Consider the following 20771-nt stretch of genomic DNA (forward strand, 5'->3'; position numbering starts at 1 on the left):
TTTGCACATATCCATGAAAATATCAAATCTTCTTAGCCTTCCATTTTATGATCTGAGTTACTAATGTGCTCTGATTCTCTTCAAAATGTCTAGTCTACAACAAAAAAGAATTTGTGATGTGGTTTTCCGTGTGATAAGCTTCAGCCTATTTTCCCTCTGACGAGTAATGAACACAAACAGCTTAATAAGACTTTCTTTGCCTTAATCAACACAGAACTGGGAAAGGATCCCACATCCATCTAACAATGAATAAGGTAGTTAATGCTGTTCCCTTGGGTATACTTCAGGACAACTGAGGTTTAGGCTTAATAAACTGCCAACATTACCAAAGAACATTATACAGAAGTGATCACAATTTAAGATACAAAGACTTCAACTAAAGTAACAGCTTTCTTGAATTTCGAGAGAAAATAAGCAATTTACCAGAAAATAAGACAACCGGATATTTAACACCTTCATTCCACATTATTGAGTACATTATGTACCAGGTAGGCACAAGGGACGCACAAAATGGTGCAAGTCCTGGAGGAATTGATAGTCTCGAGAGAGTAATACTGAAGAAAATCTACTATTATGACAAAGAGACAGGTATTGAAATAGAACTATGAACAAGCTATTTTGAGAAAGTGAAAATGGGACAGCCAAGAAAATGGCTTCCCAGTAAAGGAGCACCAGGTGTTACTAAGTGAATAAGGGAGACATGGCAAACATTTAAACGTGCTCAAAACCTGCTCAAAAAAAAAAAAAATAAAGAAAAATAACTCTGAATTATATCCACACACAGCCTCTATTCTCTCCCCACATTCACTCCTGATAACTCTCTGCTCACTATGTCTGTTCTCTCATCTCCCTCTCATTTCTCATCCCATTAAAATCTGTATCTGATTCTACAACTACTCAAAAGCAATTTTCTTACTGCCATTCCTTATTATAGAACTATTTATTTGCTTTATGACCAAGAGTTCTCAGGAGAATTTATAAATAACTCAGTTTTAGAGGTCAAGATTCATTTGAAAATATGGTAGGAGCTATGGAACTTCTCATAAAAAATGTACATATACATAAAAATTTTTTTTCACATTTAAAGAGATTCATGAATTCCTTGAAGGCCACTGTGCTGTGCTTAATCACTCAGTTGTGTCTGACTCTTTGCAATCCCATGGACTGTAACCCACCAGACTCCTCTGCCCATGGGGATTCTCCAGGCAAGAATACTGGAGTGGGTTGCCATTTCCTCCTCCAGGGGATCTTCCCAACCCAGGGATCAAATCTAGTCTCCCACATCGCAGGCAGATTCTTTACCATCTGAGCCCCCAGGGAAGCCCACTAGGCCAGCAGGGAGTTCCAAATTAAGCTCTTTTAATAATGTAAGGAAGGATGTGGAGAAACGAATAAAAGCTCCAACAGTCTTTGTCTTGAATCCATTCAAAAAACACTTTTTAAACATTGTAGGCGACTAAAGCTATTTTGATATGTTTGAAATGAGGAAAAGGGACATTTCAAAAACAATGAAATTACCTGAAAGAAATCTTTATTTCTGTGTGCAAACTATAGATTAACTGCTTAAAAACAATGTCAAGTAGGCTGTAAGGTATCTGTAGCAACGATAAAGTTGCCTCTTCAGTACGGTATGTTCAAGGAATAATGGAAGTTGAAATATCATGTGAATGTGATATTCTGAGTCACTATGGAAGCCTATGATCAAAACAAAAGGCTACCTTAATAATCTTTACTCGAATGGTTTCCAGGAAGTCTAGGAACACAACTAATTTCAGCACTCCAAAAAACATTCTCCAATACACTGGAGTTCAAAATACTTTCCTAATATGAGGTAGAATTAGTCTTCAATCAAGTATAGAGATTCCATTTAATCAAATATTAGCCTATTTTAATAAAAACTAATTTTCAACTCTACTTGTCTAGGGTAAAAGCATTCTGAACTTACAAGGAGTTTTTTCATACTTTCAGTAATTGTGCACATCACCTAATGGTGTGAGTGTTTCATTTAAATGTTTGTTTTTTCCAGTGAACACCTAAACCACAGATTAAAATGCCTTGGTTTGAAGAAGCTACCAAAGATTGCTGGGGTCATATCATCAGGACACAAGCCAACTAAAACCAAACACAAGTGTTTAAACAGTTATTATTCTACACAAGAACTAAAAGAAATCTCATTTGCTAAAATTCATTAGTCCACAATAATTATAAAAAACAAAAAAGAAATCACCTTTGGAGGATGCTAAGAGAAAAAAAACAAAACCTACTTATTTTTCTGAAAACAGATAAACAAATCAAGCATTTAAACTGACTTTCCTGCCCAGAAATAAAGCCACATGTATATGGTCAATTAACTTATGACAAAGGAGGCAAGAATATAAGATCAGGGAAAAGACAGCTTCTTTAACAAACAGTGCTGGGAAAACTGAACAGCTACATGCCAAAGTATTAAAGTGGACCATCTTCTCAGACCATATACAAAGATAAACTTGAAAATGGATTAAAGATTTAAATGTAAGACCTGAAACCATAAAACTTCTAGAAGAAAACAAAGGCAAGTACACTCTTTGATATAACTCTTAGCAATATTTTTTTGGATATGTCTCCTTGGGCAAGCAAAACAAAAGCAAAATTAAATGGGACTCCATCAAACTAAAAAGCTTTTGCACAGCAAAGAAATTACCAATAAAACAAAAAAGGGAGCCTACTGAATGAAAGAAGATATTCACAAATAATATATCCAGAAAGGTTTAATATCCAAAATATATTAAAAACTCTACAACTCATACAACTAGGGAGCAATAATTATGAATGCTATCAATATCATACTAGTAAAAATTAGTATGTAAAAATTACTAGTACGATATTAACACTAATTAAAAATAATGGGTCATCACATTTTTAATAACTCTATGATACTCCTGTATCAAAATGCATATAGATAGGTACAGGCATTAAAGCTGACAGTTTGCTCTGTTTTTCACATTTTTGTACTATTTTAATTTCTTAAAGATTTTCAGTGACTCCCCCATATCTTTACCTAAATACTGACTAAAGAGCTAAAAACAGACCCACAAGGAAAAAAATTCTTTATTTCACTCTCATCTTTAGAAATAAATGATTACAATGCTATTTATCTCAGAACATTTCCATCAGAGTGAATGTTATATTTATGCCTGTAGTTTTTAGAATGCTCATTATATATACAATATAATCTAAGAATCTAAACTGTGAAGACATACCTTTGCGTAAGGGCTGAGGCATCATTAAGATCTGGATGAGCAAAAGGGATGTAACATCATGATAAAGAATTGGAACCTCAGGCTGTTGTTCCTCATTTCCCAGTCTAAAAGAAAAATGCATAATCACTTTGGACACTATTTTATTTTCTTTCTAATTCACTTTATATCTCACATATATGTGTATGGAACAGAAACCAAACTTTCGTAAGCAACTAAGAAATCTCAAAAGAAAAAGTTAGGACCACATTTTTGCCTAAAAATATAATATTCTAGGCTCACATATTTCTTTGATTCTGCCTAATAGGAAAAAACTACCTAGAAAATTTATTAGGTTTTACTAACTTAAACAACTGGGACACATTAACTTGATTGTGAATCTTTCTGATCTCTCAGATTATAGAAATCAAACAAAGTATTAAATGGAATTTAAGAGAATTAGCTTCATTACAAATGGGGTGGCACTCAGGATACTTGCTATCACAAACTTTATATTAAAGAATAAATATTCATGTTATAAAAAAATCAATTCACAAACAAGTTACATTGAAAAGGCATGGTTAATATCTCTTGTTCAAAGTTGTTTCAGGATGGGGAGGGAGGTTAGGAGGGGGGTTCAGGATGGGGAACACATGTACACCCAAGGTGGATTCAAGTCAATGTATGGCAAAACCAACACAATGTTGTAAAGTAAAATAAGAAAAAAAAAAAGGAATACAGACACATATATATATATTTATATATATAAATACACACATATATATATATTTATATAAATAAATAAAAAATAAAAACTTGGAAACAAACAAAAAAGTTGTTTGAACTTTAGGACTAACATAAAATTCAAAGAAAATCTTTTAACATTTTCAAAGTTTAAAAAAAAGATATAATAACCAAAGTAGAACTTAAAATGTACTATAAAAGACAAAATAGTAAACCTAAGGTATGTATAGTACCATAAAACACACAGAATTTATTATAGAGCAGCTCTTTTCATTCTAAAAGAATTAAAACTCCTTTAGAAACTTAAATATTTTGATCACAGGTTTAATTTTTCATGTCAGAGAACAAAAGTAAATCCTAAGCATTGAGAATCAGCTAAATTCTGAAGCTACATGTGAGACTAGATTTGGGATAAATAAAAACTGCTGAAATCTTTTATAAGGCTTCGTCATTCAGCAAAATAGTGATTACCTAACTGCCGGCCAAGCATTGGATACATGTGAGTAAACAATCCCTGCTTCTATGATGCTTATGGAACTGCCAAAGAAGACAGCTCTTTGAATATCTCCATTCTCTACAAGTATCTCTTTAATACTTGTCTTTCTCTCCAAAGATAAACTTCCATTAGTGCTATGAATCCTATTATTGTCTCTTAAGTCTCCCTGGCATCTCTTCTTTACAAGCCCAAAGTTCTAAGAAGAAAAAAATTTAGGGGGTACCACTTTCTCACCTATTATTCAAATTCCCTCAGAAATGGTTTACCACTGATTACATAAGTGGTAGCATAAAGTACAGATTCTGTATTTCTATAAATTAGGAGTAAATAAATTAGGTATATCATTTCAAAAATTTTAATGATGTGGGAATTTGGTTGTCATGTGTTATTTTTGAAAAGCAGATTCTAAAACTAGTGTGTTTCTAGCTAATAAATCATAAAGCAGTTTTTGTGTTTTTTTTTTTTAAACCACTATTCTGTAGTACCTAATGAAGGCAAGAATGATCATAGGTTTCAAACATCATCAGGTGAAAGGCTGTGGGGAACTTTACAATGAAGGAATAAGTCTAAGGTTACTTGAACCCTTTGATCAATTATGACATGAAAAGAACAACCGGCCATTGTGTGCCTCTGAATGTTTTGTCTATATAAAAACCAATGAAATTCTTTAAAAGATTTTCTCACTCAGTAGGAATTTTTATGCAAATTTAACAGAAAATAGCATAAATAGTAACAATAATAATAATAGTATATAAATGGTATAAAAGTATAATATAATAAACTGTTTTCAATTTTTATCATGTATTTTTGTCTCATTAGGAAAATTCACATATTAAAAAGAACTTCAATCTTATTTTTATACTTAATCATTTTCAAAAAAGTTTTAACTGAATTTAATCTTTCAATAATACTTACTGCGAACTCATCTCTTCTAGTAACTGTGTGAGCTTTCTCCAAGGGTTATACTCAGAATCAATGCTATAAAGTCGCATGTGCAAGGCTAATACATGGAATAGCTGATCTAAATAAATTGAAGGAAAAGTAATTAGAAAGTTCACACAATTTGTCCAGAACAATATACAGGCAAAATTTCTAGTAATTTTTAAAGAAATGTTTCCTTTCCTTATAATTCACCAAGTATAAGTACCAACAACTTCATGCTCTCTTTTAAGGTAAACTCTGAGGGCTTCCCTGATTGTTCAGTTGGTAAAAAATCCACCTGCAACACAGGAGACCCCGGTTTGATTTCTGGGTCAGGAAGATCCCCTGGAGAAGGGATAGGCTACCCACTCCAGTATTCTTGGGCTTCGCTTGTGGCTCAGCTGGTAAAGAATCCGCCTGCAATGCAGGGGACGTGGGTTCAATCCCTGGGTTGGGAAGATCCCCTGGAGAAAGGAAAGGCTACCCATTCCAGTATTCTAGCCTGGAGAATTTCATGGACTGTATAGTCTATATGGCTACAAAGAGTTGGACACAACTTTCACCTTCACTGAGATATATATCCAAATAAATTCAGAACCTGGACTATTCTTTTATGCTCAATCTTAATACAGAAATAGTTTGTTTTCCTCATGTTCTGTCAGAGACCTACCTCTCCTTGGCTTTATGCCTTGATCTTGGTAACGTGTAGTTTTCACTGTTGTGATCTCCTAACCAAAATTCACTATTATCTTCAACACCCTACTCTGAGTAACATGGACAATCAGATCCACATAAACCACTGTTATCTGAAGTTCTTCCTTTACCTAATTTTTTTCTCCTGAATATTCTTTAGATTTAATTGTGATTTCATCTTTAGACTCAACATGAAGGAAAAAATAATGGAAATGAGAATAATATTTAGAAGAACTATTCTGCTATGTTCATTTCTTCTTCATTTCTTCTATCTGACAATAATCTATGACAGATACCATAACAATAATCTACTAGTCTCAACTTTTGACAAAATTCTGCTACCACATTTAGAAAAAGAATTGTTTAAAATTTTTAAATTATTTGGGAAAAAATTTTTTAATTTTGCTTTCATATCCCATGTCCTTTTTCTGGTATAAATGACAAGGACTGGACTAAATTACTCTCTTAAATACTCAAAATATTTGAATTAAAATAAATCAACAGTCCCTTTCTAGAAAGTCAGAAAATACTTTTTGACAGGTGATTAGAATTAATTACTAAAGCCAGAAAGAAAAAAGTCAAATGACATAACCATATTGTTGTCACTTACTCTCTAAATTAAACTACTCAAAACTAAACAACATTTTGTATCTCTGAGCAACTGACTTAGAAATTAGCTATACTTTAGAATAACTTGAGATCCATCCATATAAGTATTAGTAATATTAGTGGTGGTAGTAGTTTGAAGAAATTATCTGTGAGACATGAGAGCTATAAGATGAACAAAACAAACGTTCCACTCTGTGGGGCAGTGTAGTAGAAATGGGAGGTGGGGGAGGAGCTGAACCTAACACTGTACCTACAATTGTTTCAATCTAATCTCTGTATAACAAACAGAAGAATTTAAATACCTTATTCTTATTCATCTTCTGCCTGTAAGTCAATGTATAGTCTAAATCTTCTCAAAATTTCTTCATCCTATCAATGGTTAAGACTAGCTGAGTATTTATTAGTGCCAAGCACTATTTAAATCACCTACATAGATTTGTCTCAATTTATTTTCACAAAAACTGTGTCAGGTAGATAATATAGTTATCTTGTTTTGAGACAAGTTTCCCAAATTTTCAGTTTTTCTAGTAACCTGGTTCCATTGGTAACAATAAGAACAAGAGACATTTTTAGCAGTGAAATAATATGATAAAGATATACTAGTTATTCTTATTTTATTTCAACTCAATTTTACATAAGATTTTTATGAAGTATATATACAATTCATCTTTTTTAAAAAAGTGTCTAAAACCGAGAAGTGTTTTAAAAAAAAAATCCTCTAGCAGAAATATTAACTCAAGCTGCCAAGTGGGGAGTTTTGCATTCTTATATAAGTTTTTAAGTGAATCAAAGGTCTCTTTTTACTATCTCTTTTCAAGACAAAAGTCAATTAACTTAAAGCTTTGATTTAATCAAAAGCATAGACATGGCAATTTTACTAACCTGTTTTACACTGAAACCATGGCCAGCATAAAAGTAATGTTGCAAATGCCTAATTTCCTAGACTTTATCATAATTAAAGAAATACAAATGTTAGAAGAAAACTTTTTCATTTTCTTATATTCCCTTATTCTACAGATGAGGATATAGGCCCAGAGAAAGGAAGTACCTTGCCAGGTCACCCTAAATATTTATTAGCAAAGCTAAGAACAGAATTCAAGATTCCTGACGACAGTGACAGTCACTCAGTCGTGTGACTTTGCCGCACGTCTTTGCCACGCCATGGAGTAGCCCACTAGGCTCCTCTGTCCATGGGATTCTCCAGGCAAGAATACTGGAGTGGGTTGCCATTCCCTTCTTCAGGGGATCTTCCCAACCCAGGGATCAAACCTGGATTTCCCACATTGCCGCAGATTCTTCACCAGGGAATCCGACTTCAAGATTTCCTACTTCTTTGTTTTTTCTATCACTTCAGTTCTCCTTGAGGTTTTAGTGATTAAAAGAAAAGTATAAAATTCCTTTTGTAACACATATCCCTTTTCCATTCCTATGAAAAACTGAGATTGTAACCCTATTGCATCTTCTAAAGCTATTAATATAATATATGACAAGAGTCTTTGGTATTAGCTTTAACTAGAACTAAAGGATGATAACATATCTAATGAGGTGCATCTATCTTTCAGAAACAATCCTGGAAATTGCAGATAACTTCAATAGGAAGCAGAGCAGGCCAATAAGAATCAATACTTTTCACTATGTTTATTTAATTCACTGTGTTTGCAAAATTCAGTCTGAGACATATCAATAAGAGTAAACTTTAAAATTCATTTAGCAACAAAAATATCTTTTAGAGAATTCCCTGGTGGTCCACTGGTTAGGAGACCATGCTCTTCACTGCCAAGGGAACAAATATTGACATTAGAAGATGTAGGATGAGGAGAACCTCTGATCACATCAATAAGTTAAAAACCAAAAAATAATGGAAAAATGTAATAAACACCAAATATGTTCATGACAGGCTTCCCTGGTAGCTAAGTGGTAAAGAATCCACCGCGATGCAGGAGATGCAGGAGACAAGGGTCTGATCCCTGGGTCAGGAAGATCCTCTGGAGGAGGGCGTGACAACCACTCCAGTAATCTTGCCTGGAAAATCCCATGGACAGAGGAGCCTGGCGGGCTACAGTTCATGGGGTCACAGAGTTAGACATGACTGAAGTGACTGAGCACGCACACACATGTTCATGAGATTTTAAAAGTTGAAAAGCAACTATACCAAGAAAGGATATTATTAAAATTTTGAACAACAACAGCAAAAGGAATAGACAACTTTTTCTGGAATGACACATTTAAAAGTTCTAAAGTTACACCTACATTTACAAAAGGGTTTAGAAATGAGAAAATCACTCATTTATAGGTGTGCTGTGACTTCAATAAACAGGCAACACTGTCCAGTAGGACTAAGGAAGTCCTAGATTTGAATTCAAGCTCTGTACTGGCCATGTGTCCTTGGGCAAATTATCCTAGTTTTATTATCTGTAAACTGAGGATAATTCCAACTCTCTGGCCTGTTTGACGTGATGAGTAGTTATAGTAGGAACACATATCTGCAGTGTGCAGACAGTGTGCTTAAATACATGTACACACATATATGGTTTCTATGGATAAATTCCAAATAATAAATGTAATATTTATAAACTCGAGATAATACAGCCAAAATTAGAGATTATAACTACATAAGAAACATTAGGTCTCCACATAAAACTACCACTCTACACAAATATTAAGATATATTTTTAACCTTCATCTCTCTCCTCTCCTGAACTTTTGGTACCACTCTTCTTTGGTTCTCCCCCAGCTTCTTCTCAGTCACCTATAAGTGTTCTTCCTCTGCTGAGCCCTAAAAGGTGGCATTCTCCATAAGAAAGGAAAAGGATCCCTTCTTAGCCTTCTTTCCCTCTCATTCTGCATACACTACTTCATCTAAGCTCAACTTCCACTTCTACCTGCAAGTTTACAATTCACAAATTTCTCTACCACTTCCGATGTTTGACAGGCACCACAGAAATCTATATATCCAAAGCTAAACTGATTACATAGCCCAGCCTAGCTCTGATATTCATTTCCTCTTACAATTCCATCTGAGTGAATGACATCACTGCCCATGCAAACATCCAAGGAAAAACGGCCTATTGGTTTAATTAATAAACCAATTAATCCTACTGGTTCTGCCAATGACCCATCCTCCTTTACTCTACTCTACCCCCTGGATCATTTCTCAAGTAGATAACAAAGTCCTCATTAGCTTTAAGTCTTCTGTTTCAACCACCTCCAATTCCTGTAAACAATAAATCTATCCATATTGTCTCATATTTGGTTGGTGAACCACTGAAAGAAGAGGCATAGAAAGCACTTAAAAGTCACTGAGAGAGCGAGGACTCCTATTTCTTTTTCAGGTTTATGACTTAAGCTTCTTTCCTCCCTTCCTTTAGCAAGTATCCCCCATGTGTCACTCTGTCTTTGCAAGGTGTCCTCTCAGTCTAGAATGGCATCTTCCTGTTCTCTAAGCAAACCTGATTCACCTTTCAGAGGCAGTTCAAGTGCTCCTCGGCAAAGTTTTCTCTAAGACAGACCTGAGACAGATGTGATCATCCCTTGCTTTAAGCATTCTCTAGAGTTACCTCTATTTTAGCACTTCTAATACAGCCTTGTAATTATTTTTTCACATTTTCCTCTCCTATTAGACAGTGAAATCTCCCTAAAAAAGACAACTATTTCTTTTCCTCTTTGTACTTCCAGGTTAGCACAGTGTTTGACATTTAACAGGATATTTTAAGTACATTGAATATTTCATGAATATGTCAATAATCTTTGTTTTTAAAAATCACACAACATAAGCATAATATTCATGATGGACTTATGCTCTTCCTTTTCTGCTGTAATGACACGCTGGCTTGCTAACCAAGAAGGAGGCCAATTTATCAGCCCTAATTTCACTTCCTCAGAGAAGTGACCTCTTAACTCTGACTACTAAAGCAGTGGTTGATTTACTTGCTCCCACTATTTCCTTCACAATGCTGGTTGCTGTGACAACTCACCTAGGAAAATGAACTCTATTTTCTGCAACACCTAATCAAATTCTTTACAACTGGGACAAGTCTAAGGTACTGTAATGTATTTAATCACAAGAGAAACATATCATTACTAAAACAGGAAACACCACTGAAAGACTAGTTTGTCCTTGGAAAAAACCAAAGATTTAATTATAAGAACTCTCAGCTGGAACAAAAGATTTAGCAATCTGCTCTATCTTTAACAATATTAAAAGCAACATTATAATACCAAAAAATCTACAAATTAAAAATATAACTCCAACTTTATTGCAAAATTATAGCTTCACATGCATGGCTAAGAATACCATACATATACACAAGACACCATAAATAATTTTTATGATTTGAGAGGTATCCAGTTAAGGAAACTGAACACAAAGAGCTCAGCACCAGCTTGGAAATTCTGTGTCTCTGTCAGTTATTTCTAAACACCTAAGAATTCTAAACTGGCAAATCATTTCTTAGTAGAACTCATACTAGTCACTAAGACAGTTCAGTTTAGTCACTCAGTCGTGTCTGACTCTTCGTGACCCCATGAACTGCAGCACGCCAGGCCTCCCTGTCCATCACCAACTCCTGGAGTTCACCCAGACCCATGTCCATTGAGTCGGTGATGCCATCCAACCATCTCATTCTCTGTCGTCCCCTTCTCCTCCTGCCCTCAATCTTTCCCAGCATCAGTGTCTTTTCAAATGAGTTAGCTCTTTGCATCAGGTGGCCAAAGGACTGCAGTTTCAGCTTCAGCATCAGTCCTTCCAATGAATATTCAGGACTGATTTCCTTTAGGATTAACTGGTTGGATCTCCTTGCAGTCCAAGGGACTCTCAAGAGTCTTCTCCAACACTACAGTTCAAAAGCATTATTCTTCTGTGCTCAGCTTTCCTTACAGTCCCAACTCTCACATCCATACATGACTACTGGAAAAACTGTAGCTTTGACTAGACGGACCTTTGTTGGCAAAGTAATGTCTCTGCTTTTTAATATGTTATCTAGGTTGGTCATAAATTTTCTTCCAAGAAGCAAGCGTCTTTTAATTTCATGGCTGCAGTCACCATCTGCAGTCATTTTGGAGCCCCAAAAAATAAAGTCTGCCACTGTTTCTACTGTGTCTCCATCTATTTGCCATGAACTGATGGGACTGGATGCCATGATCTTTGTTTTCTGAATGTTGAGCTTTAAGCCAACTTTTTCACTCTCCTCTTTCACCTTCATCAAGAGGCTCTTTAGTTCTTCATCACTTTCTGCCATAAGGGTGGTGTCATCTGCATGTCTGGGATTATTGATATGTCTCCTGGCAATCTTGATTCTAGCTTGTGCTTCATCCAGTCCAGCGTTTCTCATGATGTACTCTGCATATAAGTTAAATAAGCAGGGTGACAATACACAGCCTTGACATATTCCTTTTCCTATTTGGAACCAGTCTGCTGTTCCATGTCCAGTTCTAACTATTGCTTCCTGATCTGCATACAGATTTCTCAAGAGGCAGGTCAGGTGGTCTGGTATTCCCATCTCTTTCAGAATTTTTCACAGTTTATTGTGAGTCACATATCCTGGAATCAAGATTTCCAACCTAGACAGCATATTGAAAAGCAGAGACATTACTTTGTCAACAAAGGTCTGTCTAGTCAAGGCTATGGTTTTTCCAGTGGTCATGTACGGATGTGAGAGTTGGACTATAAAGAACGCTGAACACTAAAGAAGTGATGCTTCTGAACTATGGTTCAAGAGACTCTTGAGAGTCCCTTGGACTGCAAGGAGATCCAACCAGTTAATCCTAAAGGAAATCAGTCCTGAATATTCATTGGAAGGACTGATGCTGAAGCTGAAACTGCAGTCCTTTGGCCACCTGATGCAAAGAGCTAACTCATTTGAAAAGACCCTGATGCTGGGAAAGATTGAGGGCAGGAGGAGAAGGGGACGACAGAGGATGAGATGGTTGGATGGCATCACCGACTCAATGGACATGGGTTTGGGTGAACTCCAGGAGTTGGTGATGGACAGGGAGGCCTGGCGTGCTGCAGTTCATGGGGTCGCAAAGAGTCGGACACGACTGAGAGACTGAACTGAACTGAACAGAACTGAATGAAAAAAATTTCAACTAGCCTAATGAATCTAAATTACCATGAAAAAATAAATCTCAGTTTATCTGGAACTGAATAATTATAGTGAGGAAACAGCTCTGACCCATTTATCCTGGGCTGAATATAATTGGTGTGGGTATATTCCTCAAACAAGAGTCAGATTCCCCTGGTTCCTTTACACAGTCCTGAGAAATTACCCGTGGAAAGATGGAGAGAACTTCTAGGTGAGGTCTGGGAACAATTGTAAGATGAAGATCTGTAGCTCTGATTCCTCAGAAACAGGCGATTCATGCCACTGAGTAACAGGAGCTGACAGCTTTTCCTGCCCCACCACTCACCAATTCAGGCAAGGCAGACAGGGAATAAAGTGGCAGTTACATTAGGAATTTTAAAGGATTGAGAAACATCAATAATAATAAAATTATATATATGTATGTATTATACACATTCATATGTATAAAATACTTTAGCTCATGTTGGTATTTAATACCATCTGTCATTAATCATGACAGATATGGTAGATGGTCAGCACAGGTATCATAATCCCCATTTCCACCACAAGGTAAACAGTCAGGCAACTTTCCTAAAGTCCAATATATAACAAACAGGACTAGAATTCAGATCTTCTAATTCCAATCCAGTGTTCCTTCCAACACTGTATTCTATGTTGCTTCTTTCCAACCCCACCTCTTTATTTTCTATGTTGCTCCTAGTTAATAAAGGGATATACAACTACAAGTTAAAGTAGATGAGCTTTGCTTAAATTATCTCTTGTGAAAATTCAAAACTACCAGAAGAAAAGGCTGTCTTTAGTACTTGCTACTTTTCATGCTGGGTTCTCCTCCTGCAGTTCCTATGCCTCCACTTCCAGGCACATTATGTTCTCTCGTTACCTCAAGCATCATAGCATTAGTTTCATGGAATTTTCTGCTCCTACTTTCAGGTTTAAGTGACCAGCCTCCCCCTTCACCTTTACAGCATGGCATAGGACAATATGAAGAGGTGCACAATTCTGCCTCCACACACAGGTAGTCCTATGAAGGGTAAAGAAAAAGGTCAGTTCTTAGGACTCCTAATCTCCTCCTTATCAAAGAAGACATGCTCCATGAATCCACGTCTAATTTAAGCACCCCATTTCAAGCTGAGGGACAGGGGAGAGGGTTCTAATTGCATGGCTGAAGAGGAACTGCCCTGCCCTAAGCCAAGCAAATCTTAGGACTCCTATGGCCTGACAGTGGAAATGATTATCTGTGGTACTTCGTTCCTGAAATAACGATACGATTAACACAGAAAGGCCTAGCTACCTGCACCACAAAGTATAGGACCTGCAGAAAGACTTTAAAGAACAGCTGAAATCACTCTAAGGCTCTTAGCCCAAAATCTTAAACCACATCTCTAACCCAGGCCTCCCCACATTAACAATGTATTTAGTTTTCAATAAAGAAGTTGTATCAATCTTTGGGACTAAATCCCATTTTCTCCTTCTAACCCCACCTTTTAACAGGCCAAAAGAATAAATTAGGTGCTTAAAAAAGAAAAGACCAGGCTGAAAATTAACTTTTATCTTGCTTCTGGTCTCCTTAACCACCCCCATCCCCAATGGTAGTATTGAAGTAGTAGAAACAGTAGTGTTGAGACTTATAGTCTATGGTAAAACTGGGTTCTTACAACAATTCTCTGGTTGGATACTATGAGGAACAGAATCCATGAAATTAAATGAGGTTGCCATTAAACTATCTGCCTACTCATGAAGAAAGGAGTCTGAAGGCAACTTCTACATTTTTACATTCATTTATGCATTTTAACCATTATAATAATCTGGTGGCCAAATTTTCTTCTTGTTACAAGGTAACAAAGAAGAATAGAACAGAAGTTGTGATTCAACCTATTTGTAGAATTCATAGTTTTTCAATCTGAAAACCTTACTAAGCCATAGATATCAAGATTTTACCACTGTTAAAAAATAAGATGAGACTACTGAATAGCAATTTTGTGATAGTATTTAAAAATATCCTTATGGAGTGTTACTGCAGGGTGAAATTAACATCAAAATAATTTTAACTCTGAATTCACCAAAAATTCATCTTTGAGCAACTATTTTGAGCTGCATGCTGCATGCACACCATCTAAGCTGGATTCCTTTCTAGGACTAACAAACACAGGGGGCAGTTCCCCACTGTATGTATCATTCCTTGAAAAGATTATATATTATGTCAAAATTAAGTTAAAGCTCCTCAAGTGAAAATGTCAAAACAAGGATTTTCCTTAAGCTTTCTTGACTTAAGTTTAATTTTTATTTCTATTAAATCATGAAGTCCATTTGTGATATGAACTGTAGCTTAAACTACAGTAATAAGCAGAAAGCTAAGACCCAAAGATATGGAAAATGTTGATCTAAAGATAATTTTAAAAAATTATCCAATATTAATCATTTATCAATGATGCCGCTTCCTCCCACCCCCCACCCCAGTCACTGTGTCAACAATTTCTACTTGAGAAATACACTAAGAATATCATGGCAAAAAAGTATTGAAAGCCTGTGAACTTCACTGGAATCTATGGACTTTCATGTCTCTTTTCAAATCACTTGAATGAATAAATTAACCCAGTAATTGAATAAAACATTATCTTAATAAGAAAGTTATGCCTTCAATTTTACATATGCTTTGTCCTACATCTATTGCTAACCAAATTGGTGGTACTTATCTGTATATACACTAATTTGTAACAAAAACTCCAAATTCACTTATTTTTCAAAATCTTGTTCAGAAACACCAAAAGCATCACTGATTTTACAAGCTAGATATGATCCCAAACCTCCAAATTTTCTAGAACTTTTTCCATACTCTACTTTAGAACTTAACACTTTAGATCTTACATTATCTAGAACCAGTCTTATCTGCTGAACACAAGGTCCTTTATCTGCTGAACACAAGGTCCTTAATGCCTGAGCTTCCAGTGGATAAAGATGAGGTCCAGAGTTCTGACCCAAGAATCAGGAGCAGAGCTGTATGTGGGAGCTGATCCAGATGGATCAAGAGGGAAGGAGTAAGAGGGAACCAGCCAGCAAACTGGTGAAAAATAAAGGAGAACCAACTGGTATCCAAAGAAGGAACAAGGATTTGAGAAAATGTCTAAAGGAGTGGCCCAAAACAAAAATAAGATTCAGAGTGCAAGGCTGGCAAAGATAAGCAAGATAACAGGACAGACAGCATGGCAGAGCCTGAAAAGACCCCAAGGCAACAGTGTGCAGTGACAGTGTGCGGTGACTAAGCCCACGGATGAATGTTTGTAAAGGTACTGCATCCTTTGGCACACTTAAGGGTAAGAGATATGTCTTACATAATTGAATTTAATGTCAGAGAGCTGAGTTCAACTGCAAGCTTTGACATTTTCCGCTGTATGACTTGGCAATGCAATCACTCTGAAGTTCAGTTTCCTTTTCTATGAAAAAGAGATAACATCTATTTCACATGATCATTCTAAAGACAATAATTTATGTGAAAGTACTTTATAAACTTTAAAACTACAAATGTAAAGTATTATTAAAATATCATAGTGTATTGCTACGTGAATTAATAATGCTTATTTTTTACTGGGGAAAATTTCCCAGATACATAGTTAGGAACATTTACTCTGATTGGGTATTGGTCATTTTAGCTCAATACTAAAAAAACGTATTTGAATATGGAAGTGCTGAAAGCATTATTCCAAGACAATTTGATTTTTCAGTATGAATTCGCCCGATAATATTTTCTGCTTTCACTGTTGTTAATAGAACAATCTTCCTCTCCACCAACCACCACTGTGTGTGTGGTGTGTGTGTGTGTGTGTGTGTGTGTGTATCCATTCATAATTATCTCTCAGTGTGTTAGCTGCTTACTCGTGTCCAACTCTTTGCAACCCCATGGACTGTAATCTGCCGGGCTCCTCTGTCCATGGGTTTCTCCAGCAAGAATACTGGAGTGGGTAGTCATTCCCTTCTCCAGGGGATTGTCCTGACCCACAAATTGAACCCAGGTCTCTCACACTGCAGGCAAGGTTCTTTACCATCTGAGTCACCAGGGAAGCCCAATTATATATCAGGCAATTCACAAACCATTCCACATAAAATTTACTAAATATTTTTTTGACTAAACTAAACTTCAATTTCATCAGGAATTTGTGATGGAACATTATTCCAAAAGTGTAACTTTCCTTACCATTTGCTTAATTAGTGGAGCATTTTCTCTTTCACCAAAATATTATGAAAAAAAGACTTTTTTAAATGATATATTTAAGAGGTGATAGAAACTAATGAATGGGAAAAGAAAAATATCAACTTATGAACAGACTTCAGAGAAAAGAGAATTTTTATTTACTAATATCATTAGAGAACTACTGGAAGATGAAAAAATGAGATATTTGATCTAATATTTCATAGGAATCTATGAAACACCATCAATATGTTCTTGTGTTAAACTAGGTTTGAGTTAGGCTTGAGTAAATAGCAAATACATTAAGTTTATATACCTGCAATATAGTGGGATTTTATAGAACATATAACTTTCTGCACACATGATTCACAGAGCTGCTTTTACAAATAAATAGGATAAGTAATGCATAAGTAGCTGCACAACAATAATCATATGAAAACTAAAATCAAAACCATCATGTTGTACAACCTAAATACATAAAATTTTTTATTTGTCAATCATATCTTAATAAAGCTGAGAGGGAAGCTAACATAATTGATAAGGAAAAGAAGAAAACTAAAAACAGTATTAACTTATATTTAGGATAAGCTTCATCATGACCGCTGCTATACTGTCACATTGAAATTTCATATTCACTAAGTTAGAAAATAAAAAGAACAAAAGCCTGGAATTAACTATCAACTTAATAATTCAAAGTAAAATTGACAGTGATAATTGAAGTGGATGTTGTTAGACTTTTACTACTAATTTTAGCATTCTGGATAAATTCACCATTTACAAGCCTCTGTATAAATTTAAGTACCTCAGGGGAAAAAAAGTAGATTTTGAACATAAAACTAAAATTCCTTTACTAAACACCTTCTAGTAAAACAGATTCTGAACTATTAAATCAACCAATACCAAACAACAAATTAACAAGAAAGAATAAAAGTGAAATTAGAGTTTCTACCAACTCAAACAGACTAGAAGCTAGTACTCCAATTTATCAACAGCTTCCCCTATAAAATATATTTAAATCACTGGGTATAAGTAGGGTTTAAGTGCCTACCTCAAGGGGTTAATAAAGATTAAATACTTAGCAAACAATTATTTTTAAAACTTTAACCTTCTAAATACAAAGTGATAACACAAAAATCTAATACAACTAGTAAGAATTTCAAAATTAACTTGGTTTAAGTTTCATCTTTTTATTAGAAATTTCAAGGTATTTTTGACCAGTCCTTTGCTTTGAAATAATTCCCAAATTACATATATATCTTTCTAAAATAATATACATATATTTTTTAAAAACTTAATTGATTTTAAATAATTACTAGTATTTTAACATATTCATAATAAGGGCAAACATCTACCATTTTAATATATTTGTATACATCAAAATACAGTACAAATCTGTTTACTGATTAATAGCAGCTATAATCCATAGGCGACACAAACTGTCTTTATAAAGTTTTTCTTAAGTCCACACAACATAAAAATTCTTTAAAAGAATTTAAGTTTGAGGACAATTTATAATTGAGAATAATACACTTTTAATTTTGAACCAATGTAATTCTGATTAATTATATTTACTTACTAAGTAATCACAGTATAGAAAGAGCTAAATATTCATGATTTTTCTAAGTACAAGATTAATGATTTAAAGCATAGAATCACTATTAAAAGTGATTATACAAAACATAAAAAGAATCTGAAAATACACTGAAAGACCACTTTGCCTACTTGCGCTTTCATGACATAATTAGAATCTTTTTTAAAGTTAGCACTGCTTAATACTCACTTAAACAGGACCTTTTTCCAGCTGTGCTTGCACCACCTGAACATAAATTCCCTCCTCGATGAATTAATTCAAGTTCCAAGTTGGTTCTGCAAGCAAAGTATTAAAATGCATCTTGGTCATTAGGTTAAAGCAATACTTTTGTTTTATTGACATGTCTGAATTAACCTAAATAAAGTCCTATAACTTTTTTATTTGCAAAATTATGGTTTATGCAATATCAGTAACAATCATATTTTATCTGATACTTAGAAATAAAAAAGGGGAACAGTTTATCTGCCCTTACTCATATGTTCATATTTATACCTACAAAACTGCACACGTCACAGTGTAATTGTTGCAAAATCCCAGCTGTTGGCAAATACTAAAAACTATGCCGTAAGGAAAAAAACTGCAACACATTTCAAAAACCTGCATATGAATCTGATGAAAGAATCTGTACTCGGTCAGCCACTGATTAGGTGGTTACTGGCATATAAAACACAAGGGCATACCAACTTTTTATATCAGAGGAATGGTTATCACTCATTGGAGCTTAGATGGCATATAGAAACCAATATTAAGAAACAAAATCACTAACATCAAAGTGGATATGAACAACACATATAATTAACAGCAGTTTCTTTTACAGACTTCTAAAATTATAGTTTTATTAAAATAAATAACTATTGACACTGCTAAACAATAGTATTGTTCATATAGATCTGGAATTACAATATATTTAACAATTATTAGCTTAAAGAATAGCAATAATTAGTAGATTGACATTTCAAAAATCAAACTGATGCAGAATCTAAAGATTTACTCAAAAGCAGTAACAGTAAAATAGCCAATTAATTTTCATAATAAATGAAAATTCTGAGTGATTGTGTATATTTTTACTTCAACATTATTAACAAACTTAAACACACCTTTACTTGCCACAACTAAAACTGAATAAACGAAGTTTATATCCAAGATATGTATATGACACTAATAGTGAGATATCATTTATCTTAAAAAAAAAAAGGCAACATTTCAAGCTTACTCTTTACAAGTGAATTCAGGAAAGAACAGTACCCTGTTTTATTTAAAACAAAACATTTTGAGATGGTTTTGGCTGTATCTTGAACACAGAATGTTTTGAAACATTATTTTCATGTATTTACTTATAAATGCAAACTGTTAAAAATATTAATATTTCTAAATCTGTATACTTGCCACCCATTTCTAAAGAAATGCTTTAATCCTTTCTACTCAGGGGGGAGAAAAAGCAATTTAACATTGATAATGTTCCTGCTCAGAGCTCCATCTGGTTGCTGCTGATAAGGGCATCTGTGTGACAAGGGAATTTTCCACCCTTCAGGCGATTTGCATTGCTCACTGAACTTCTAAAAACCTACCAGCAAGGAAGCAGGGACAAGGATTTCATATTAGTGGACAGAAAGCGAGCGGAGACCAGCATGTGTTCCTTCATCAAGGGAATATAAATGAGATCAATACATTTTGTGTTCACAAATCTTCAGTTGCCTAATCTGTAGAAAAAAATTAATGGCTATATTCTCTTATAAAAACTAAGATTTCCTAGTTAGTACTTTTAACAGAGCTAACCAGAAACACAATTAATTCTTACAAATGAAAGTCAGAACCAGAATGTCAACTTTTACTTCAGCATAATTTGCAAAAGTATTCATTAAAAAGTAAGTACAAGTCTATTCTATCATCAAATAAGATATTTTAAAGGATGATAAACATGTTACCAGAAATTTGATTTTTAAAGGATACTTGAAAGAAAACTGCCAAATGTAATCAGTTACTTCAGATTACGGTTGTAAGATCTCCTGTACAACATTTCTTCTGAGTTAAAAAAACAAAAACTACCTATCCAAAGGGTTAGTACAGTATCTGGAATTTTTAAAAAATCACTATGTCAGAAGCCCTAGCAATCAGCTTTTCCTCATCTAATTGATAACAAAATTGGCCCCTTAAGCCTTGCTAGACAAAAGAACACACAAATGTGTCACATGCTCATGTCTGCCCTTCCCTCACTGTTGAAAATCAAAACAGTATT

At 34.6% G+C, this 20771-nt stretch overlaps 1 protein-coding gene across 6 annotated transcripts in view; it reads right to left on the bottom strand.

Moving 5' to 3' along the window:
* UBR3 (ubiquitin protein ligase E3 component n-recognin 3) overlaps positions 1 to 20771 on the bottom strand; it is a 201601-nt gene that overhangs the window by 20692 nt on the left and 160138 nt on the right. For all 6 annotated transcript variants that reach the window (XM_043894027.1, XM_043894023.1, XM_043894026.1 and 3 more), the window contains 3 exons: positions 18725 to 18810; positions 5371 to 5476; positions 3240 to 3343 (listed from right to left, as the gene is read on the bottom strand). In XM_043894027.1, coding sequence (XP_043749962.1) covers positions 3240 to 3343; positions 5371 to 5476; positions 18725 to 18810 — 296 coding nt within the window. The remainder of the gene's footprint in view (positions 1 to 3239; positions 3344 to 5370; positions 5477 to 18724; positions 18811 to 20771) is intronic.

This window comes from Cervus elaphus, chromosome 33, assembly GCF_910594005.1.
Source record: "Cervus elaphus chromosome 33, mCerEla1.1, whole genome shotgun sequence".
Lineage (NCBI taxonomy): Eukaryota > Metazoa > Chordata > Mammalia > Artiodactyla > Cervidae > Cervus > Cervus elaphus.